This window comes from Drosophila kikkawai, chromosome 3L, assembly GCF_030179895.1.
Source record: "Drosophila kikkawai strain 14028-0561.14 chromosome 3L, DkikHiC1v2, whole genome shotgun sequence".
In the NCBI taxonomy this organism is placed as follows: Eukaryota; Metazoa; Arthropoda; class Insecta; order Diptera; family Drosophilidae; genus Drosophila; species Drosophila kikkawai.
This window is the reverse complement of record NC_091730.1, coordinates 29,137,872-29,163,323: the sequence shown is the minus strand read 5'-3', so window position 1 is coordinate 29,163,323 and position 25,452 is coordinate 29,137,872. Positions and strand designations below refer to the sequence as shown.

General features: G+C 45.9%; 1 protein-coding gene across 1 annotated transcript in view; it reads left to right on the top strand.

The window, feature by feature from the left end:
* Snap25 (Synaptosomal-associated protein 25kDa) overlaps positions 1–25,452 on the top strand; it is a 351,700-nt gene that overhangs the window by 161,935 nt on the left and 164,313 nt on the right. Inside the window, exon 5 of the mRNA XM_041776479.2 lies at positions 15,348–15,465. Within this exon, the coding sequence (XP_041632413.1) occupies positions 15,348–15,465 (118 nt within the window). The remainder of the gene's footprint in view (positions 1–15,347; positions 15,466–25,452) is intronic.

Genomic DNA, 25,452 nt, shown 5'->3' with positions numbered 1-25,452 from the left:
GAGTCCCATCGAGCTTGCCAGTTCTCCATGCTCCTTCTTCTAGCGGCATGCTTCACCTCAGCATGGGACAGTGGTGATCGCCTGTCCTGTAGGGATTCAGAGATCTCCTTCCTCTCCCTAATGAGCTCCGTCAGTGGGACTTGCCCTGCGATCACTAGTGCCGCGTCTTCCGAAATTGTCCGGAACGAGCATGCGATCCGGATGGCACATAGCCGGTAGGTCGCCTCCACTCCTCGCATGTAGCTTTTGACCGAAGTGGCTTCAGCCCAAACTGGTGCCGCATACAGGATCTGCGCGGTCACCACCGATGAGAGGAGTTTCCTCGTGTACTGTCTTGGACCTCTAGTGTTCGGCAGCATCCTGGAGAGCGCTCCAGCCGTACCGCTAGCCTTTTGGTGGACGTACTCCAGGTGCTCCTTGAAGGACAGCCGGGTGTCGATGATGACGCCCAGGTACTTGATCGCCCTCTGCGACCGGATCCTCGTCCCTACAACCAGCACGCTAGCAGTCTCCACCGCTTTCCGACTCGAGATTAGGACCGCTTCCGTCTTGTGGGCCGCCAACTCCAGACCTGCAACCGCCAGCCACGACTCTACGGCTTGGATGGCCGTGTCCGCGCGCGCCTCCACAGATGCTAGCTCCTTTACTACCACCACTATAGCGACGTCGTCCGCAAATCCAACCAGTTTGGTGCTGACTGGCATCGAAAGCCTCAGCACGCCGTCGTACATTGCGTTCCAAAGGAGAGGACCCAGGACAGAGCCCTGCGGGACTCCGGCTGAGACGTTGTGCTCTTTGGGACCCATGCTCGTGTCCAACATGAGTACCCCGTTGCTGAAGTAGCTGTGAGCTACGTTCAGCAAGTACCCAGAAACGTTAAAGTTCCTCAGGGACTCTAGCGTACGGCTCCAGTCTGCCGAGTTAAAGGCATTCCTGATGTCCAGGGTGACCACCAGGCAGTAGGACTTGCTTCCTCCTTTCCACCTGGTTCCGGCATGGCATCCTGCGCCAATTTGACTACCTTTGTAATGGCGTCCAGCGTAGACTTCCCCTTCGTGAAGCCATATTGCTCCGGGGAGAGTCCACCAGCGGCTTCGATAGCTTGGCTCAGCCGGGTTGAGATCACCCTTTCGAATACCTTGCCGATCGTGTCCAGCAGACAGATCGGTCTGTATGACGATGCTTCTCCTGGTGGCTTGCCTGGCTTGGGCAGCAGAAGCAGACGTTGCCTTTTCCATCTGTCGGGGAACGTCCCCTCCAGAAGGCACTTGTTGAACAGGCCGGCAACTTCGGACGTCAGCAGCGATAGAGTCAACTTGGTTGCTCTACTCGGAATCGCGTCTGGCCCCGGAGCCTTCTTGGGCTTCAGGCTTCTACCGGCAAGCAGAACCTTAGCTTCCGTGACCCAACGGATGTCGCCCAACTCGGTGCTGGGGCAGATCAAGACCTGCCGACCGCTCGGGAACAGGGAGCCAACTATCCTCTCCAGCGTCGCCGGGTCGGTTGGGGCACAGCCACCCGCATTAAGCCTCTTTACTACATTCTGTAGGCTCCTCCCCATGGATCCTCCTCGGCGGCGTCGCACAGCTTGAGGAAGCATTCTCGTTTGCTGTTCTTAATGACAGTCTTGAGCTCCTTTCTTGCTGCCTTGTAGCGGTCGTTACACGTAAGAAGGCGCGGGGTGCCTCTAGCTCGCTGCATCAATCTTCTGCTGCGGTGGCATTTACGGCGCAGGTCCGCGATCTCCTCGCTCCACCAAAACACCGGGGAGTGGTGCTTTCTGAACGGCCTTCTTAGTAGCATGCTTTGGCTGCAAGCGCCGTCCACGGCCCATGCCAGCTTGTCGGCCGTCTCGTTGGCTCCGTCTGCTTCGCCTGCCGTGAAGCCCTCGAGGGCATTTGCAAAATCCCGCGGCCTGAAGGTGTCTTGCCGGAACGCCTTCCTATCCGGGAGTAGGGACCCACTCGTGCGATGCGCGGCGCCTATCGAGCACTCGATAGCCTCGTGGTCGCTGGCGGTATAGGCCTCGCTGATCTTCCATCGGGCGCGGCTGGCCAGCGCACTGCTGACATAGGTGAGGTCGATTTCCGAGCCCACCCCAGCCCTGCTGAAGGTCTGCCGGGAGCCTTCGTTCAGAAGGACTACGTCCAGGGAGGCGAAGGTCTCCAGCACCGCTCGGCCTCTGGCGTTGGTCCGAAAGGATCCCCATTCCATGGCCCAGGCGTTGAAGTCGCCGCCAACCACGACGTTGCTCCGCCCACGCAGATCGCTGCTCAGCTCGTCCAGAACCCTGCCGAACGCCTCCAATGAGAGACTGGGTGCCAGATAGCAGCTTTACAGCCAAGTGCCGCCGACGTTCGCCCGGACAAAGCCTTCCGCTGCTTTGGTGTCGCACATCTCCGGAGCATCCGCTCCGCAGAGCCACAAGGCCGCCTTGCCAGAGCGGTCAGTGGCCCAGACGCGGCTGGTACCGACCCTGTAGGGTTCACTCAGGACTGCCACCTCCGAGCCCAGCTCCCGCACCGTCTGCGACAGGAGATCCTGGGCAGCCCTGCAGTGATTCAGATTGAGTTGAATCAACTGCATGCAGGCTTGGGATTCGCATACCCACTGTTCGAGGCTGGACATCCCCTGGCGCCTGCCTTGTGCCTCGTCTCCTTCCTTCCGGCCGCAGAGCATATGAAGCAAGACGGCTCCTTATTGCACGAAGCCGCCTTGTGCCCCGGCTCGCCGCAGTTAATGCAGCAACCGCTCCTGTCCACAGGGCCCTTGCAGTGGATCGCGATATGCCCTGGTTCTAGGCATCTGAAGCACCTCACGGGACTAAGTCGTTCCCGGATCCTGCAGATGGTCCATCCAATCTGAACTTCACCTCTATGGAGGACGGCTTTGGCAAGGGATACGGGAAGGCTGATTATCGCAGTTTAGGTTTCAGCAAAGCAGCGGCGCATGCTGCGCACTTTCACCCTCTCCGCCTCGAAGTTAAACTGGGCCGCGAGTGCGGCGCAGACCTCCTGCTTCGTCGCGATCGGATCGATATTGCGCACCTCCAAGACGAGGACTTTCGAGTCCTCTGTCGTTGCGCGCACCGACGCTGTATCTCCGAGCACCTTATCGATGCTCTCCCTCATTGTCGTGGCGCTCTCGGTTTTTTTTTTTTTTTTTTTTTTTTTTTTTTATATTCCATTTATTAACAACATCAAATCTTAAATCTTAATATACAAATAACAACAAAAAAGAACGTAGACTGCGAATTGTTGGTTTGAAGGCTGCTTTGTTTTGCAGTGTAGAGGGCCTTGGTCGCGCGGTACCGCCGCTAGGCATTGCTTCGCGCGAGGTACGGGCCACCTACTCTGCACGCATCCTTCTCTCCGTCTCCAGGGTCCTCAGCGTTTTCATGACGCTTGCAAAAGTGGCAGTCGCGTCCCAGGCCTTCTGGCTGCCAAGCATAGTGGGGACCAGGTTGTCAGCTCCGATGGCAGCGCCCACGACTTCCTCCAGTGCTAGCCGCTCGTGGTGAAAGCGATGGCATTCGAACAGAACGTGGTGCGCGTTCTCTTCGACTCCGGTCCCGCATTCCGGGCAGTGGTCCTCTGAGTCGTGGCCGAAGCGTTTGAGGTAGCTCCGAAAACAACCGTGCCCACTGAGCGCCTGTGTCAGGTAGAAGTATACCTCGCCGTGCTTTCGGTTGATCCAGCTTTGGATATCCGGAATCAAGCGGTGAGTCCAACGGCCCTTTGTGGAACTGTCCCACCTGGACTGCCACCGGGCGATGCTCCTGCGTCTGGCGCTGCTTCTAACCTCGCTCCTCGCCGAAGAGTTTCCCGGCTCGCGTGAGAGGCGGACTTCCTGAGCTTCTCGAACCAGCTCGCATATCGGCACCTGCCCCGCTATGACTAGGGCCGCGTCGTCGGAGACAGTCCGAAAGGCGCACGCTACTCTTAGAGCGCATAGGCGGTACACCCCTTCTACACCCCTCACATAGCTCCTGACTTTCACAGCCTCCGCCCAGGCTGGGGCTGCATAGAGGAGTTGTGACGAGACGACGCTCATGAGCAGCTTCCTCTTGCACTGCTTGGGCCCCCTGGTGTTCAGCAGGATCCTGGAGAGGGACCTTGCGGTTTCGCTGGCCTTCTTGTGAACATACTCTAGGTGTTCTCTGTAGCAGAGGCGTGTGTCCAGGATGACGCCCAGGTACCTCAGTGCGCGCTGGGAGGTGATTGGAAGTCCACCTACCCGGATCCCCGCCGTTTCCACGCGCTTCCTGCTGGAGATCAGGACTGCTTCGGTCTTGTGCGAGGCCAGTTCGAGGCCGGCAACTGCAAGCCAGGACTCGACCGCACGGATCGCACTATTTGCCGCTGTCTCCGCGTCTGCCAGCTCCTTCGCCACGACCACCAGCGCCACGTCGTCGGCAAAGCCGACGATAGTGGTGTTCGAGGATAACGGGAGGTTTAGCACCCCGTTATACATCGTGTTCCAGAGCAGCGGTCCCAGAACGGAGCCCTGCGGGACTCCGGCTGAGACCTCGTGCGTTCTGGTACCATGGGACGTGTCCACGATGAGACTCCTCTCGCCTCAGCGAGTGTGTGTGTGTGTGCGTGTGTGATCTAGTGATGTGAGAACGGGGAACCAAAAGATAACTACAAACTCTTGTCTACGCTTAAATTTTGTACAACTAGTAAATGATTATATTGCGAAACTTGGCTGATTAAATATACAGAACTTATTTAATAAAACAAAAAATAGAAAATGATTATATATACAAAGATTAAATTACAAAGTGAGAAATGATTATATATGTACAAAGCTTAGTTTACAAAGTGAGAAATAATTTGTGGGCGTTTGCCGGTTTGTTTTGGTTTCCCTGCTAGCTGCTGTTGCGGCTCTCCATGAGCGTTGGCGGCAGTTGTTGTTGTCTTCGTTATAGCTCTCCATGAGCGTTGGCGGCAGTTGTTATTGCGCTGGGTGCTGTTGTTGTTGCTGCCGGCTACTGACCGCTGTTGTTATTGCCGCTGGCTGCGCTTGTTGTTATTGCTGCTGCTGTTGGCTCTGACCGCCGTTGTTGTTGGCTTTGGGAGCTGCTGAAGCGAGCTGCCGCTGTCGTTGTTGATGACGTAGCTGCGGTTGTTGTTGCTGCTGTTGACGCGACTTCGCTATTGTTGTTGATGACGCGACAGCTGATGGCCGTTGTTCTGGCCGGTGTTGCGGCTGTTGTTGCCGTCGTCGCTGGCGCGGATGGCCGGTGTTGTGGCCGGTGTTGTGGCCGTTGTTGTTGCCGGTGTTAGGGCTGTTGTTGTTGCCGCCGCCAGTATTGGTGGGGAGTCAAACGACTCCTCACAATAATAAAGAATGAGAGCTTCAAAAAATTGGTTGTAATTGAACCATGATGACATTAAGAGAAATAATTGAACTGTACAAGTGTTGGAAATGTGGAGTAATGACATTTTCTAACAGTTTTGAGATGGCCGACAACTTAGTGATTCATCTATAGTTGTTGGCCTCCAATTGGCTACGTTTTTTGTGGAGAGGAATAACGAATAATTCCGTCCAAATAAGGGGAAAGAGGGATGTTTTTAAGGATAAGGTTAACAATTTTAGAAGGGGATTACACAGGAATTCGGGAAAATACCTGAACACATTGATGTTCCGTCGGGACCTGGCTGAACACGATGAAGATCTAAAAGAAGAGACCTTTCGTTTAAGGTAAGACTAAGAAATTTGGTTCAATTTAAGGATTATGTAAGAATAAGGCTGATTTGAGTCAATTAAGTTTGGAAAAACTGATCAAATAGATTAGCAATTGCCAGATCATTGTCTGCTGTTGTATTTTTTAAAGAGAGCGAGGAAGTATGAGTAATAGGTTAACGTTATTATTATAAAACTGTTTTGGGTCCTCAGAAAACTGAGCAATGCATTTTAGAAGCAGAGCAGATGAATAGCAGATGAATAGCTAGGTAAACAGTTTGAAAACCGGTGCGTTGTTATTTTGCATACAGATTAGATTTTTTATTTTTAAGGCGGGTCTTTGGTAAGTCAGGGAACCTTATTTGATGTTGACGAATAATATAACGGAGCACATTCAGTAAAAAATGAATTCATTCCTTTGTAAAAAATATCCACGGCATCAGCCATGTGAATATGTATAGATCGGACCAATTATAATCAATTATAAAATTATTCATCCGTTCAAAGTCCGTTGGGCTGAACAATCAGATTTATTCCGTGAAAAAGACCCAATCTCGATAGTCACAGCGAGAGTGGGATAATTAAATTGTTCTTCATCTGAAAATACCACGTAATGCCACTATTTGATTTACGTCATATGCGTTCGATAAACCTTACCCGCATTTCTTTTGGCACTTTGTTGATACGTGACTTTTTTTTAGTTTTAGTCTCTATGCCCGAAGCCCATGCACTTAAAGCAGCGCTTCGGTTCTGTCTTCTGCCTAATGCGACAGACGACTCATCCGCCCCGGATTTTGTCCTTATCCAGCAGCCCCCGTGCAATGCTTTCCGCATCCTGGGTGCAGCGTCGCCTGAGATGTCATAGTCTTCGCCAGCGAAAAGGGCCATGGTGACCTCCTCCTCGCTGGTCATGTCGTCCAGGTCGCGGATCTCCACCTGAACTGTCTCATGTATGACAGTCACCTCCACTTTGCCGAAGATGGCTGTCTTTATGGCAGCTGGGTTCGTAGCTGGACCGAGGGGCTTCTGCATTCTAAGCAGGAGCCTGCCATTAGCTGTCCTTCGCATACCTTGCACACTTTTCTTGAGTCACTGTAGGGAGGGCTCAGTTTTTACGATCTTTTCCTTGGCTTAGGCTTGGCTTTAACAAGCTGCCTTGCTGGTTTTCCTGGCCTGCCTGCGGGTGTATCTGTATGCTTTGTACCAATCAGGGTCTTGCGCCCGGGGTGGGCGTCGGCCATCGCTTCTGCGATTTCGAGCTGTAGCTTTTTCATAGCCAGCATCGATTCCATTGTGCTCTGCGTGACGTGGCGGACTACATTTTTGTTGTTGCTTTTGGTGTCCGTGAACTTCGCGATCATATCATCCAGCATCGTTCCAAGCTTCTCAACCATGGCTTGTGCACTAGCTTAGACCTTCTGTTTTGGCTCCGTCGGTTTTCCCGTCAGGGCTCACAGCATCGCGGCTTCTTTTTGGGCTAGCCAACTCTTCTTCGTTATCGCCAAATACGAACACCGGTCCATGCATTTTCAGTGGTGCTGACTTCGGGTTCGTCTTGGTCGAGGTCATAGGACGTAGCAGCTCCACCTGTGCTTTCGATACCGCCAGTGCCTGGGTCGCGTCATCCCGGCAGTTTCTCTTTATTCATTGCACCTGCTCTTGATGGGGTTCCTCGGTGCGCGGGGATTTCCCCCTTTGGATGCCTGATGGGAGTTATACCGCTCCTTCTCGGTCCCCAGAGCCCCTTTTTTATTTTAAGATCTAAACCCAAGTTCAACCCCAAGTTCTAACCCTGACTTAAATTAAAATTAAAATTAAATGAACTCCCAATTTGGATCAGATCCCAACCCTAATTAAAATTCAATGCAGAGTTTGTATTTAAGCCAACCTTAATTCAAAATAAATTCAAAATTTAGACCAACTTTGGGCCCACGTTCTAACAAGTTTAAGGTTAACCCAATCTTGTGTTACCCTAGATTCAAACCTTATTTTATATCCAAATCCTTTTAAGGCCTTTCGAGCTGTCTACACTACTTTTCTTTTGGAGCTCGGAAAAACACGTCTAATCACTGTGAGTTAACAAAACTTCTCGGATTAGCTGTATATGACAGCTGAATTGTGACGTCGGTCATGTCAAACTGGCAAGCTAATGACCTGTAGAAAATTTCAGTTTCGGTAGCGTTGGCATACATGGCATCTAGGTGCATGAGCGAAGTATCAGCGACGGCGAGCAGCAACAACAACTACAAAAAGAAGCGAGTTGATTTCTGTGTGATGATTCAACCTAGTGGCGTACACTAACAGCTTCGGGTGAACCCTTTCCATTCTTCTTTTATTTGGGTGATGAATGCGGTTAAGAGCTATTTGCTAAGTTTGGCATAAGTACCGATTTAGAAATTTAGCCTGAAGATTTTATTTTATATAATTATTAAAGTGTTCACGCCAGAATGGCGCATAATTTCTAAAAGCAGTGTGATGCCACTACCAGCTTCCAATGATCCCGTAAGCGCTCTCTTACTCTCCCTCTCCCTCCGGACTTGTAGTCCATTGGTCCTTTCTAATTAATAGTAATAAGTTACTTAAAAGAAATATTGAACAATTTTGTGGATAAAAAAATTTAGCGTGTTAATATACTGGTGCTTCAGAAATTCGACTATTAGACATAAATAAAACAGTGGAGAGGTGTCCGTGCAGACATAGTGTGGACGTAATGTTATTGGTTAAAGATAAGATTAAAGATTCGAATGTTATTCGAAGGAAAATATTTCTTCTCTTCTTCTTCTTCTTCTTCTTCTCTTGCCCTCGTTAGGGCCGGACATTTGCAAAAGAGATGCTCCAAGGTTTCGATTGCCTCGGATTCATCACATTTCCGGCATTTGGAGTTGTCGGTAATACCCAGCTTGACTGCATGTGCAGCAGACAGGCAGTGACCTGTAAGAATACCCACTAACATTCTGCAGTCCTTCCGCGGTAGATGCAGCACGTAGTGAGTGAGTTCCTCGTTGCGCTCTTTGCACATGATGTTTGATATTCCTCAGGTTGGGGAATTACTCTCCCACCAGCTTTTTGCGCTTTCGTCAGCCCGTCTCTCTAGCTCGCTTTGGAGCGTTCATAGGGAGACAGGGACGTTTTCTGCTCTTTCACTCGCCAGTCCGACGCCTTCGTCCGCGGTCCCGTTACCGTCAATGCCTTGGTGGCTGAGAACTCAGGCTATCTAGTGACAACCTGCTTGCCAGTACATTTTTTGAACTGACCGCTGATGATTGCATCTTATCGCCGCTTTACTGTGTAGTAACAAATTGGCCGCCTCATGTGGACGGTTTATGCTCTGCGAAAGCTCTGCTGCTTTTCTGATGAAGAATACTTCCGCCTGGAACATACTGCAGTGGCTTGGTAGCTTATACGACAGCCTCATTTCAGGGTCTGAACAGTAAATGACCGCTTGAACTCCTCTATCCATCTTGGAGCCGTCGGTGTATATATTGAGGTATTGAGGATGGTCCTGGCCTGACTTCCAGTCATTTGGTCCCATGAATACGGTTGTGTTTACATCCGGGCACGTTCTGGGTATCATGTAGTCAGATGCACGGCTCATGTCTCGACCAATTGAACTGTGCCCGAATCCTTGTAGCGACAAGTTTCCTGATGCAACCAGACGTTGTGCCGCCTTTGCTGCTGTCAGTTGCGCTTGGAAATCTAGGGGATATATACCGATTATGGTTTCGAGTGCTTTGGAGGGGGTTGACCTCAGCGCCCCTGATATGCAGAGCAGTGCCTGCCGCTGGGTTCTCTCCATAAGCTTATTATACGTTTTCTTCTCCGTGGCTTGCCACCACACTAAGACTCCATACAGCAGAGTTGGACGCACCACCGATATGTAGACCCAATGCATTAGAGCGGGTGAGAGGCCCCATGTGCTGCTAAGCATCTTCTTGGATGAATATAGCGCTATGGTGGCCTTTTTTACCCTCTCTACTACATTGGCCTTCCACGTCAGCTTGCTGTCAAGTACAATGCCGAGGTATTTGACTTGTGTTTTCGGGGTCAGCCTGGTTTTGTTAATTTTCGGGGGGATCCACCTTGTATCTCTTGGTGAAGAGAATAAGGTCCGTCTTATCCGCATTGATATTGAGTCCTACCTTCTCCGCCCACTCACATATCTCCCTGAGTGTTGTTTCCATGATCGAGCTGAGGGTCGATGGACAGACTCCCGTGATAATTATGCTTATGTCATCCGCATAACATCCAGAACCCATATCCCATTAGTGGAAACCCGATTAAGTCAAGCTTCCTTACAAGAAAGCTTTAATGAAGTCTGTGTAAATCACGTCGGTTTGAAAGTTACGTTGGAAACCCCTAATAACGAAAGAGGTGAGTTCCAGGAGATTTGTAGTGGTCGATCTTCGCCTCAAAAATCCATGCTGACATGGAGAAAGTACGGATCTTCATAAATGCTGCAAGTGAGGAGTAATTACATTCTTGAAAAGTTTTGGAATTGCCGACAACTTAGAGATTCCTCTATAGTTGCTGGCGTCCGATTTGCTACCTTTTTTGTGAAGAGGAATGATAAATGATTCCTTCCAAATAAGGGGAAATTCTGAGGTTTTTAAAGATAAGGTAAACAATTTCAGAATGGGATTGCACAGAGCTCCAGCACAATACCTGAGCACGCAGCCTGGTATTCCATCGGGACCCGGTGAGTAAACTGGTTTTACACGATGAAGATCTGAACTAAGGGAGCTTTCGGTTAAAATAGGACTGAAAATTAGGTTCGCCTTGGGCAAATCAAAAGAGTTAGTCTGATCTAAGCTATTTGAGGAAGAATAAGTAGTTTTGAAAAAGTCGGCATAGAGATCGTCGATGGCCTGATCAGAGTTTGCCGTAGTGTTATTAAATGAAAGCGCGGAAGGATATAGATTGGGTTTTCGTTTAGTGTTAACAAAGTTATAAAACTGTTTCGGGTCCTACTTGAACTGAACCCTACAGCGAGTTAAGGGTCCATTCTGGTTAGTTGGGCCAAAAAATAGGCAAATTTCGGGAATTTTCTGTGGACAAAGGAAGAGACATTGAAAGTTTAAACTTGTCACATATATTTATCATAGTTTAAAGATGATTTAGCAAAAATTTTAGAGCATGTCCTGAAGCAGGACACAGGCCTATGCTCAAAAAAGGAACGCCTCTGGCGACCATCCTGCAGGACGTAAAAATCGACAGAAACAAAAATTTCAAAAATGTTATTGTTTAGTATGAATGTGGTTATAAAATAGCCTACTTTTATCAAAATTTAATAAAAAATAACAAAATGGCGGCGCTTCAAAATTTTTTATTCCAAGGACAATTCAATTACGCGTATTTAACAACAAAATTATTAAGATTCGTTGAAAATTGACTAAGATCTAATAGAAATCGCGTTTAAAGTTTTTTGGTTGCTCTGTAGCTGCTTTGAGTCGGCCGGTTCGGAAGCTCATAACTTTTAAACATTTACGTATTTGGATTTGCCCTTTTAGTATGATATTCTACACACTTAAAGCTATCGAAAATGCAAAACAAAAAATTGTATAACACTGCGCGTGAAATTCGACCGAGCACTATGATATCTAGAAAGAATAGTAGGAGAACCGGTGCGTTTATAGCGATTATAAAGCCTAGCCTTAATGTTTTTTAGGCGTTTCAGCTCTTTAGTGAACCATGGTGGTTTACTAGAAACCGACGGATAGGTTAACAGAACACACGATGCAAAGAACGCATTCATGACACTGTAAAAAATATCCACGGCGGACGCCATGTCAGTGCTTATGTAAAGATCAGACCAATGAAATTCAGAAATCAAGATATCTAGCCTTTGAAAATTTGCTTTACGAAAGCAGCGAACTTTAGTGGCTGAGCGACTCAGATCTGGTTTGTTCTTTACGACAGTCCCCAAATCGATGGTCACTTCGAAAGTAGGATGGTAAGGGTCTTCAGGAAGCGTCAATGGATCAACTCTTGTTAAGTTTACACCTACAAGATCGGAGGCGAAACACAGATCTAGTAAGCGATTTAAAGAATTTAAGGGGGGACATCTGAGTAACTTTTTTTAAAAATCGAAAAATTGTTTTTTTGCTTAAAAAATACTTTTGGGTCTTAAAAATAACATATCAAAAGATAGAGTCCGGCAAAAGTTTCTAAGTGTCCAAATTTTCCATTCTGCGGCGATGCCTCACATGTAATCATATACGATTTTAAAACTTTAAACGCGTTTTTCTCAAAACCACTTTTTTTGAGTTGGCCGAAAACATAACTCGAACAAATCTTAACCGATCGATCTGAAATTTTGACAGTATATCAAAAATACCTATGGCTATCGACGTACGTAGTATTTTTTTTTTCTCACTTTTTTTTTATCAACAATTTTGTGACGTTTTTTTTTTCATAAAAATTGATAATTTTTTTTAATCACTCACCATTTTGCTAAATATCAAAATATCGAAAAAATCCTACGTACGTCGATAGCGGTTGAGATATAGAAACTAACAAAATTTGATTTTTTGTTCTAGATCAAAAACTAAGGACGTTAGGTTTTCGGCCATGGACCCCTTTCAAAAAAATAGGGCCTACGAAGACATGCTGCACCGCCGCCATTTTGTTTTCGATTTATTAACAAAAAAATGTATTTTGTAGTTCACATCTAACATTATCAAACCTACTTTAAAATTTTTCGATTGGCTTTTTCATTTGGCCAAAAAAAAATCTAGAAAATGGGCTTTTTTTTGCCAGTTACTCAGATGTCCCCCCTTAAGACATGGTTAACTTGGGACAAAGAAATGTCAAGCAAGCCATCTATGAGTTTGGAGGACATTGGACGTACCATCTGATGACCAACGAGCTCCAGGTATATTGAAGTCACCTAGAGTTACTAGTTGGTCTCTATCCGAAAGCATGTTGGAAACGGTCTGAATTGCCGAAAGGTGTTTCCAATAAATGGGCTCTTCAGCAAATGGAGGAACGTAAGAACAAGTTATATAGATAAAACTACCTGGAAATGATAGTTTTACACAGATAAATTCAATACCTGTGAGATCGTCAATTTGAACCAGTTCGGAACTAAGGGTGGAGTCAACGGCGATTAAAACTCCACCTCCTCGCTGGGAAAGACGGTCTAATCTATAAGTTGTGTACTTACCCGGAAAAATTTCGGAGCTGAGAATCTCCGGCTTTAACCAGGTTTCGGTACAATACACAAAACGAAAAACTATCAGAATACAATTTAGAGAGCGTGCTGCGTAAGCCTCTAGTATTCTGATAGGAAAGTAGGAGGAAGGTATTTAGTTTTTTGGCGCTGCCGTGACCTCCGCGGCCGATGTGGTTTGTGCTGGCCTTAAAGGTCGTTTTTTCTTTATTTTTACGTCGTACTCCTTGACTATAGCGTGCTCGGGCCAGAAGTCATCAGAATAAATTGTGTCAAAAAGATCGAGGTAGACACTTATCTTAAACGATGCGATGTCTCTTTTGAGCGACATTGGTTCTGAAGTTGAGCAGTAATTGAGAGTTCGAAAAACTTGGGAATTTATTGCGATTACAAACCCTCTGTAGTTTTCGATGTTCGATTTACTTCTCTTTTTATAAAGCGGAATTATGAAAGATTCCCTCCAACTTTCGGGAAAAAGTGAACGCTGAAGGGAGATCTTGAATAGTTTTGACAATGGTCTACGTAACGGCACAATTTCTCAAAACGCAGCTAGGTACCAGATCTGGACCAGAAGAGATGGAAGGCTTAAGTGTTTTAAGATTCTAAAGAATATCGTTTTCACTGCAAAATGCAATTGGAGTACGGAAGAGAATATGAATACGACGAGGTTTAATCAAAACTAAAAGAGGAATACGTAATCTCGAAACATTTTGCGAATTGTGATATCAGGCTCGTTATTGCTTATTTGCTTAGGATTGCCCTTTAACTCATTTCTACCCCGATTTGGGTTGTTTTTGTAACATTTAGAATTGAAAGTCAGACAATCAGAGTGAGCTATTAAAAATCTAGCACGGTTGACTTGCAGCCCGGTTCTTCTGAATTAAAAAAAATCTTGACATTTTTTAAATAAGAAAGTCGACTAGAAAAGCAGGGAGGCTTATGCGAAACATCAGGAGAGGCAAACGGTGGACAAATATGTCAAAACCAGAGTAAAGTGTCATAGAATCGCTTAACCAGAGACCGTCAGTAGAAAAAGTCCAGAGTCCAGAAAAGTCAAATCGACGGAAGATTAATTAGCGCTCATATCAGTGAACTTAGCTTTGCGGAATCAGCGAAAAGTGGCTGGCCCAGTTACAGGATACGGCATTAATAGGCTTCTTTCTTTTGGATCTCTTGCCCCGGAACTGCTTGGTTGCTCTCGGCATCTGTAGGAGGGAAAATCTGCCTTGTTCGTTGCTTTTGATGATCCGATAAATTTTTGGATTGGTACCAACCGTGTTTTGTGAACTTAGCTAACGTTTGATCTGGATGTAGCGATCCATTCTGACTCGTATGGTCGCTAGCGCTTGTTAATTATCGAAGCTTACGCTTTTTTTTGCCATTGTTTTTGGCGCCAACGGCCTGGCACGGATTTCGCAGTATATGCCGTTGTTTCAGTTATTGTTTTTTCTGTTGCTGCAATTGCAGAAATTGTATCACTGCTTGTTGTTGGTACGTCTTTCATCGAAGCCCGTGGTGGTGGGGTTTGGCATTAAAAGATCTATGATGTAGGAGTTGGAGTAAGTAGAGCATGTGAGCAAGAGCTCGGTCTCTTGCTGTCAACGGCCAGTAGAGCCAAGTTTGCTCTTGGTAGACGTTTTTTCTACTTCAATATCGCGTGTTAAAAAATATGACTGCCGCTTATTTCTTTGAGCTTATTCTCCATGGCTCCATCAATAACCAACATTTAATTTTATTGGAATTTACAGCTTAAAAAAACGTCCCACTCACTTTCATCCGTATATCATACGTACCATAGCGCTTTACTGGCTGTGCGATTTTTAAAGTTTAGTGTTAACTTTATCACCACGAAAACACTTCGAAAGGGAAGACAGTACAGACTGCACCCCTGTAAACTTCCAACTAAAACAAGGTCTACATTTTTTCTCTAAATTTCCTGATTGTTCCTATAGATGCTATATATAATAGTTTAGTAGTCTGGTGTCCATAAAATTAAAACCGATATTTAATAATATTATGGACATACTCTATCAGAGTAGGTAAAATACCATATGTTTAAAACCCAGAAATGTATAGTTTTTTCTTTTGTTTACAATCTACCGATGGCTTATCTGGCAGCTATATGTTACAGTCGTCCTATCCGGCATATTTTGACTTTAATACTATTGGGAAAAATAAGAAAACTAAAATCGATCAATATATATACTTCATAGGGGCTGGAAATTACTCATTTATTGCGTTGCAAAATTCTGACTTAATTCATCTCTTATAACGATGATTCGTTTTGTGGTTTAGTCGATCCATAAGGAGAATTTAACTTAAGTTATAAAAAGTACTCGCTATGTATACTTAAAACTCTTTTTTATCTTAATTCATATATGTATGTGAGAAAAATCAAGTGCACCAACATGTTCGTGGAATATTACTATAAGCTACTTAATAAACATGTATTCTTTTTTTGTCACATAAAAATGTCGAATCTTTCTTTTAGAGCAACTTGACCGTATCGAAGAAGGCATGGATCAAATTAACGCTGACATGAGAGAGGCTGAAAAAAATTTAAGCGGAATGGAAAAGTGTTGCGGCATTTGCGTACTACCCTGCAATAAGTTTGTATACAAGTTTTACCTTCTATTATATGTTTTTTATTTCACTTTAGATAAGTTTTTAGATTCTGAACCATATAAGGTTTAATAACAAAGTATTTTTTTAAACATAATAAAGAAAACGTATATTCAGGCATGCTTCGTCGATTCGACCACGCGAAATCACATAAGATCGAAAAGAAAAAAAGTTTTTTTTATTTTTTTTAAAGTATATTATAAATGTGAGAATGAATTATTATTTCGCATTTTGAACTGTTATAACTATGAATAAGACGCTGTAATAAAAATTTTTACAATATTGTTTGTTTTTTAACAACTATACCTATTTTAAAATTGGCGTCGTCGATTCGACGAAGCATAACCTTAACGTAGGAAAAATAAGCATGACCGTCTAGGGTTAATTAACAAAGACAATATTTAACTTATTGGTGTAGGACTCGCGTTCTTTGCTCCCCTCTTAAGCAAAGATCGGCTGGATGCCGTCTCTTCAGCCTTCGTTTGGTAATGGGATTGGCCACTGTTGCCGATAGGTGGCTGGTGTGGTCTTGACTTGAGTGTCGATTAATCTGCTCCCTCACTGTTAGGATCTGGAGGTCGTATGTAGCAAACCAGGGTGCATTTGTGATCGTACGCAGCGCCCGGTTTTGGACCCTTTGGACTTACATGACGTTAGAGTCGGACTTAGCAGGGGTATTGCTTTGTAGAGCAGCACTTTGTTGCTGAGGTTCAGCTTGCTTATAGACTTTATCATCCAGTTTAGCTTTCAGAGCTTTCCACGGCATGCTGCTGATATTTTGGTGGTGTGCTGTCTCCACGTAAGCCGGTTGTCCAGGATCAATCCCAGGCACTGGGCCTGGTGAGATTGAGGGATGAGCGTGTCCTGCAGTTTAACCTTAAGGACTGGTGATTTGGAATGGTATCGTGAACGGTTCTTACTGCCATAATTCATACAAAATATTCTCTCGAACATTTTAGAGAATTTTGGCAGCAAGCTTATTAGCCAGCTTTCTCCAGTTTGCCTGGCTTTGATATCGCCGATATCACTGTGCACTTCCATTGTGTGGAGAAAGGGTGGATACGTAACATGAAGTTGAACAGGGGCATAAGGAGTAATATGACAATTTTGAGCAGAACTTTGTCAACTCTGCTATCGATTTTGTCAAGTCCTGGAGCTTTACTAGCGTAAAGTTTTTCACTTGGAGACAAACTACTTCCGGACACATAACGAATGGGCTCTTCACCTGGGCAGTGTTTCCACGTACTCACGCTTTGCAAGGTCAAATGGCTAAAATCGACCTTCATGTTGATCAGCAAAAGACAGAGAAAATTGCTGCTGAAATTGCCGATCTGCGTGTTGTCAGCACGCCTTATAGATATTCTGCGTGGGGCTGCCGTTTTACTGACCTTGCTGCTCTCAAGAGGTTAAATCCATACGCTTTTCTTCTGTCTGCATTGCGTAGCAGATCTGCTAAATAATCGTTTTTCGTCTTATGCACCAACTTCTTTATATTGTCCTCAGCGTGACGATATGCCCTATAGTCCGCCGGATCTCGCGTTTGCATGAATTTGCGATGCAAGGTTCTTTGCGTCGTCACCAAATCCAGGACCTCAGGTTTTAAAAGAGCATGAGGTGGGTCTTATGGGTTTATTGAATCTTGCCTACAGGTTGAGGATTCGGCAGCGATGTGGATGTTTCGCACTTCTGTGGAGTCGTCAATGTCATCAGGGGAGCTTAGAACCATGTTGAGGTTAACTAGCTGGTTAAATACTACCTGAAACCGTGGAATGCTCGCGTTTCGATGGAGGATATGCGCCTTTCGGAATACTTCTTGGGATATAGTCTGCAAATACTCTTCCACTGACTGTAGAATTTCGGCAATCCCAAAGTCTATGGTGTACATTACAGTCTTCCGCATTTAGGTCCTAGTTCCTCAAATAGTATTCTGAAGTCCTTGTAGGAGCGCAGGCAGTTTGGAGGAAAAGAATTAGACGCAATGGCAATTTCCCCTTGGTCCGTTTTAACTTTGACTGCGACACATTGAGCACTTTGATGTTCGATTGCTAAGAATTGGTAGTGCTTGAGACATGACTTTATGAGGACTGCAGAGCGGCGGGATGGTTACATAGGTGAATGTCATATCCGTGTAGTTTGTAGTGTGACCGAGAGCAGAAGTTTGTTAAGCTGACCAAGACAATATCAATGTGATGTTTATAATCAAAAAGCTCTAGCTGTTCTGTTGGCCCGTAGGCGTTCCACACACCAATTTTGAGTCCGAATTGACTCATTATTGGGTTGGATGAACTGGAAGATGTCAAGAGATTGGTTAAGCCGTTCCTGACGTATTTTGTAATTAGAGGCCAGAGACGAGCGTCATTATTGACTTCATTATCTGGAACATATTTTCTAACGAGAACTGATCTAATGAAAAAATATCAGATCGCATAAACATTTCCTCTTCCTGCTTCCATTGCACATTGGGATGAAATGCCTTTATTTTGGCCAAAACCTAAAAAATTCGTGTTAATATATCAATATTGTTACAATTATTTTAAGCTAAGAAATGTCCCTAGACATCAAAAATATTTAATTGGTATTTTATTGTCCAGCCGTTGTCTTCCACCAGCCCTTGAAAGTCAACTGTTCTTGCCACGTAGTGCGTGCAAGTTTGCTGATTAGACAAGTTCCTTAACTTTGACGTTCTCGTATTCTTAAACAGTTTGACCAATTAAAATACCTTAAAATGGAAAATGTTTCACATTGTATGTAGAAAATATCTGTATAAGTGTTTAATTATTTGTGCTTTTGTTTTGTCATGCTTTTAATGAAATACGTAAACACTAGTTTTGTTGATTCTAACCTTAAAATATTTGTGTTTCGTGGAGCATATCTAGCAAGATACAACAGGATTCAAATAACAGCTTATGTGGTAGTATGTGTTATTATGTGTATATTCAGATAGCAATTAAATAATTTGCGGGAACTTGCGGGGGGGTTTGATATTTCAACAGATGCGAGCCAGGTTGGAATTCGTCGAGGTGACTTACAGGAAGTTTGGCTGTATAATAATCGCAATGTCATCGCGACTTTTTGATTTGCATGCGAGGAAAAATAGCCGAGTGAACAATTTAACTGACGTATTTCATCGAGCTTTAAATTCTTCTGATCCTTACTTATCAAGCATCGCTCAAAAAATGAGTTCAAAATCACACTCATTGCCAAGTGAAGTTATTGCACTTTTAGCTTCTCCAAATCCAGAAGATGCAGCCCAAGTATATAATATTAAAGACAACCTTACAAGTATACCATATTTAGATTTTGATTTAGAAGAAGAACGTTTATATTAATACAAGTTTATGTACTTATTTTTAAGTTTTCGTTTATCAAATTAAGTTATAATATGCAAAAATATTAAAATAAAAAATTTTCTAACAATTATGGATAAAAAAATGCAACAAAAAAAATATAACAACATTAATATGAATTTTATATGAATATACTGCAGTTCTATTATGAGGGCGGCAGGGAAGGAAAGGTGGCAGTGTAAAAAAAAAAAAACCGAAATTCACAAATAATATAAGCAGCAAATTCTCCAAGTTTCAACTTTCTAGCTTTAAAATTACGGTTGTGGCCAAAATAAAAGCATTTCATCCCAATGTGCATTGCTGATTGATCTGGATATTTTGAAGTTGCTGGGATGAATTTTGCTGGTGAGATTGTTGCTGTTGTTGGGTTCCCTTCGTTGGTTTTGCTGGTTCTGGTTCCGTTTCTACTTCCTAGTGGAGAAAATTGTTGCAGTTGCTGTTGGTTTGTCAATGTTGCGCATTGCCTCATTTTGCAGTTGGTTCCATAGCTTGATGGACGGGCATCTCATTGGTAGTCTTTACTGGAGTGTTGCTGACCACATCTTACACAGTAACCTTCCTTATGACAATTTTTTTAGGGTGATTGTATGACATTGTCTTTTTTGAAAGGAAGTTCGACTTATATCCGTTGCCGACAGAATGTCTTAAGCTGATATATTTCTTTGTTGTTGGCGGAAAACCTTTGTGGAAAGTCGTGGTCCAAGGTACTCTTGTTCGATAACCCGTTTCCTAGAGTTCTCCGTAGGGCTGGTCCCTTCTATGCCTGGTTTCCGTGTAATCGCGGAGCATGGGTTCTGGTCTCCTTTGTGTGCATTAGGATAGCGTAGTGAGTCGGTGGCTTAACTGGGGAATTGTCGCGAGCTGGTGTTGTGACGTCTGCCGGCAACTCACGACAGTTCCAGTCCTGATCTGAACTAATCTCGGTATCTCTCTTCCAGTTCAATTAAATCTACCCCAACACAAATTCTAAGAAAAAGCATAAAATTCCACATCCCGAACGGCCCTCTCGGGGCCACGCATAGGCCAATACGGCCCTTAGTTGTTTGGGAAATTTCTGGATGGACCTAGAGAATATTTGCGCAGTTTTCGAGGTCCTTGAAGATCAAGGTGTTTTTCGCAAAGGCAAGTAGTTCACCTGGCTTCCTCTTAAAGGCCAGAATCTTTTCTAGAGATGCCAGATCGGGAGAGCCTAGGTGTTTTATCCTCGCCCTCGTTAGGGCCTAACATTTGCAAATAAGATGCTCCAAGGTTTCGGAAGCCTTGGATTCGTCATATTTCAGACACTTGGCGTTGTCGGTGATACCCTTGACTGCATGGGCAGACAGTCAGTGATCTGTTACAATTCCCACTAACATTCAGCAATCCTTTCGCGGAAGATGCAGCACGCCATGACTGAGTTTCTCGTTGCGCTCTTTGCACATGATTTTTGATATTTTGCAGGTTGCGGAATTACTCCTCCACCTGCTTTTTGCACCTGTGTCAGCCCGTCTCTCTAGCCCGCTTTGGAGCGGTCTTAGGCAGATAGGGACAGTTTCTGCTCTTTCACTCGCCAGTCCGACGCCTTCCTTTGCAAGTTCATCTGCGGTTTTGTTACTATGTCTATGCTTTGGTGGCTGGAAACCCAGTAGATCCTCACTGACTTAGTCGTGCTCAGACTATCTAGTGACTCCCTGCTTGCCAGTACATTTTTGGAACTGACCGCTGATGATTGCATGGATCTTATCGCCGCTTGACTGTCTACGAACAAATTGACCGCCTCATGTGGACGGTTTATGCTCTGCGCAAGTTTTGGTGCTTTCCTGATGGCGAATACTTCCGCCTGGAATATACTGCAGTAGCTTGGTAGCTTATACGACAGTCTCATTTCAGGGTCTGAACAGTATATGCCCGCTCCAACTCCTCCATTCATCTTGGATCCGTCGGTGTATATATTGAGGTATTGAGCATGGTCCTGGCCTGACTTCCACTCATTTGGTCCCATAAATACTGTTGTGTTTACATCCGGGCACGTTCTGGGTATCATGTAGTCAGATGTACTGGTCATGTCTCGACCAATTGAACTGTGCCCGAATCCTTGTAGCGACCAGTTTCCTGATGCAACCAGACGTTGTGCCGCCTTTCCTGCTGTCAGTTGCGCTTGGATATCTAGGGGATATATACCGATTATGGTTTCGAACGCTTTGGTGGGGGTTGACCTCAGCGCCCCTGATACGCAGAGCAGTGCCTGCCGCTGGGTTCTCTCCATAAGCTTATTATACGTTTTCTTCTACGTGGCTTGCCACCTTACAAAGACTCCATAAAGCAGAGTCGGACGCACCACCATGTAGACCCTATGCATTAGAGCGGGTGAGAGGCCCCATGTGCTTCTAAGCATCTTCTTGGATGCATATAGCGCTCTGGTGGCCGTTTTTACCCTCTCTACTACATTGGCTTCCACGTCAGCTTGCTGTCAAGTACAATGCCGAGGTATTTGACTTGTGTTTTCGGGGTCAGCCAGGTTTTGTTAATTTTCAGGGGGATCCATTGCGGCACCTTGTATCTCTTGGTGAAGCGAATAAGGTCCGTCTTATCCGCATTGATATTAAGTCCTACCCTCTCCGCCCACTCACATATCTCCCTGAGCGTTGTTTCCATGATCCAGCTGAGGGTCGATGGACAGACGCCCGTGATAATTATGCTTATGTCATCCGCATAAGCTGTTATCTTTGGTGCTTTCCTCTCGAATCTTTTGATTAGGTCGTCTAACACCAGATTCCATAGGAGGCGCAACAGAACCCCAACTTGCGGCGTGCCTCTGTGCGCTCCCCTCACCATGGAAAATGTGCCCCAATCTGATTGTACCCGCCGGCAACTTAGAAGATTTTTATCCACAAGTTGATGGCGGGGGACTAGTTGGTCGCTTCTAAGCGATCCATTATTGCGTCCGTTCTAACGTTGTTGAATGCCCCTGATATGTTCACGAACACTCCAAGTGCATACTCCTTATTGTTTAGGGCTCTCTCAATGGTGGTTACCAACGAATGTATTGCCGTCTCCACTGATTGGGGTGATCACTTCCTTGGTCGCATGGCTATAGCCCAGTGGATTCTACTAGAGGATATTAGATCTTTTGGGAGATGCTCTTCTCCAGTTGCTAGGTCCTGGTGCTTATTTGCATCGGGTACCTCAGTGCGTCCTGGGAAATGCCCATGCATTAGTGCTGTTAGGGCCTCTTCGCTGCCCTCAGTCCACTGTTCGTCGCGTTTGAGCTGACTCTGTATGGTTGGCTGCTTCGATAGCAGCTTCCGGAGTCTAGCCGTTTCCGGGGCAGTCTCTATAATGGAGAAGAAGTTTCTCCATGAGTTTCTCTGCGCCTTGCGTATTTCCTTCTTGAAGTCCCTCAGTAGGACTTTGTATTTGTCGGAGTGAAAGGTTATTCCACCAGCAGTTCTTTGGAGAGGGTCTCTAGGGACTTTTCTATATCTTCCGCGGATTTCTACTATGCCCGGAGAGATCGAGAGCCGTGTCACGATAGTCTCCTTGAACTTTCCCCAGTTAGTATTCCGGTGGTTCCGGAAGACTGATTGTTTTGGAGAGTGTTCGAATGCGTATTGGATTCGTATGTACTTATGATCTGAGAAGAATGGTCTCTCAAGGACTCCATTCTGATACCAAAGTACCTTGTCCCCTTACAAGAGTAAGATCTAGCACGTTTGAGGAGGTGGGACCTACATAGGTGTGTTCCTCCCCCACGTTTGCTATACTCAGGTTGGTTGAGAGTATAAAAGTCTAAGAGGGACTCACCTCTGTCGTTTATGTCGGGGCTCCCCCATACGCAGTGGTGCGCGTTGGCGTCTGCACCCACGAGCAGTTGCTGGTCCTTCGGGCTGGTTTCTACCAAGCTCATGAGTTCTTCTGTTGGGGCCGTCCTGTCGTGTGCCATGTAGCAGGAAGCTACCAATAGGCGATTTTTCCCGCTCTCTAGCATCACCACGGTCAGGTCATCAGAGCTGTAATGAGACATAAGGTTAGCGTATAGACCCTGCCGTACAAGTACGGCGGTTCTATTCCTGCTTACTTCAGTCCGGCGATGGCATTGCCTGAGGCGATCCATGGCTCCTGGACCAAAGCTATGTCGGCGGATCCTTGCTCCATGGCTATGGCGAGTTCCGCCGACGCGACCTTGCTCTTATGGAGGTTGAGCTGCAGCACCCTGAGTGTCATGGGTACTGGCCTCACCTCCATACGACGGGTTGACTACTACGGTCAGGTCGCCGTCCTCTCCTTCGTCGGACTCATCCAGCGTCATTTCCCGGTCGGCATCTACGATGGTTTCCAGACCTAGGTCCTTCTCCACCACATCTGCCTTCAGGGTGTGAGCAACCTTTTTCCCGGGGTGGCGCTTTTTGAGGCGCAGGTATACGCTACCCATGCCCCACGCCATCTTCCCGTATCTGGGATAAAGGATGTCCTCTGCCTCCTTGTTTATCTGGAGGACTGCACTTTGCCCCCCCTCCTTGGGCGATGGGGCCGCAACGTGCAGAACCTTCCAGTCCGCGGTTGGGATATTCGGGATCTTCTCCATCCGTGCGTACAATAACTCAACGAGCCGCGCATGCACCATCTTCCACTGCGTCTCGGGCATTTTGCCGGCTTCATCGCTTCTGTCAATGAGGGCCACGATCAAGTGTCGTTTGGTCACCTCACTGACTTTTGAGGTTTTTTTGGGCTTTTTCGCCATTTGGGGAGGGCCTGCCTCCTTAGGCACGCGTTGCCGCTTGCTCCCCGGTGCGTCCATAGAGGCGCTTTCGGTTGAGCGTTGCCTTTTGTTGGCAAGCGTCTCCTCCACCTTGTTGGCGAATCCGCCAGTCGAACTTATGTGGGGGTCGTTTGGCGAAGTGAAGCCTCCCCTCAGCGATTTTCTCCTAAGCCCAGGTAAGCTTTGCCTTCTCCTGTGGGGATAGGGCGGCTTTTTCCTGGAGCCGATTCTGGATGCGGAGGGCAGCCTTGTACAGCGTCTTGGCCTTCATTCCTGCTGGACCGCTTTGGCCCGTCCCTGCGGTGGGAGCTGGTGTCTGGTGAGTGGAGAAGGTGCACGCTCTCAAGGTCCGAGTGTGTATCGACTATGGTACGTGAGCGGCTCAACTTCCCCTGCGTAGTTTTTTCGGCAGTAGCGTTGCAACTGACATGACCTGCTCCCGTCACAGCAGAGGTGTAACCGCTGGCGACACGCAGAGAGGATTGCTCCACCCCGTGCCCGCCGGTGGTAGCGGTCACGCCTTCCACCGACGTTTGGGCTGACATCCCAGCCCTGGTTTTTTCCTTTAAACCCTCCAGAATGGTTTCTTTTTCAGGGGTACCACCCACTTGCGTTTTATGCCTTCCGCCAGGCACCTCCACCCATGGCTAACGCCTAACATCCTTAGGCTTTTTAGGGCAGAAGGAGTTGAGCCGTGGCCTTTGCTAGACACTGTATTATCGCGGAAATATACAAAAGAAGAAAAAAATACGATTATTATTACAAAATCCGAATACAAAAAAAAATTTCTTAAACTTATAAGCCACGCGAGGAATATCTGGAAGGAAAGAGGAAATGTTATAAATATAAGTGAAGTAAAAATGAACATGGAGTAGAGTACATTTTATTTGGAAGATAGTAAGGGAACTGGGGAAATGGATGGGTAAGCGTGTGAGTGTGTGTGCAATAGGGGCAGCTGCATAAATGCGAGCAGCCTTCATGGCAGGGAGGGATAAGCATGTGGTCTCCAGTTCACCAGGAGGAGTGTTGATTATGTGTGGGATAGTAGTGTGAGTGATTTTTGTGCGTTTAAATGTAAGCCGCGCAGGTTACAGTGTTGCAACATCGATTCTCAGTAGTTATTGTTAAGTGTGTGGTGGGCAAGGGTTAATACCACGCAGGTCCTTCATCTGGACATAACAAATATACGGTCTACTTTGGAAGCTGTATATGACGCAAGAGTACTATTGACTTAGATGCGGCTTATGATAGCAAAGGCGTACCTCATACCTTCCCTAAGTTTTGGGATACAAATTTTCGGGAACTCTGATGCTGCCTTCCAACACAAATTAAACTTTCATTTAACAACATTGCAATATACATATGTAAGTAAAGTACAGTCAGGGTTATCGATGATTGTCAACGTGCCTGCCAGCAGATATGGAGGCGATACTTTTAGAGGTACTTCTCTAGAGTAAATCACTAGCGTCGGAGAAGAAAAACAGAGAAGAAGCAGCGGTACGAAAAGCAGAAGTCGTCAAGTTGCAGTCAAATCGTCAAGTAGTCATAATAGTCATCGAGGGATCAAGTTCGAGCATTTCAGTCGAAGGGTCAATCGCCGGAAAAGTCGTCAATCAAGTCGTCAATAAGCAGCAGTCGTCAGAAAGAGCCAAAAGTCGCCGTCGCCGTTGATATCATCACCCTAATTCAGTGTACTTGCACATCTATAGATTATCCAGCATTAATTATTAATAAACAGGCTATAATGCCTTACATGTATATGTCGGCGAGTTGGTTACTAAGTACAAATTTGGAATGCTTGTTTCCATAGCAATAGAATTATTCGGCATGCTCAGGTATTTGTGGCCCTGTAGGAGTCGCTGGCGCAATGACAGTTGAGCAGGTAACAG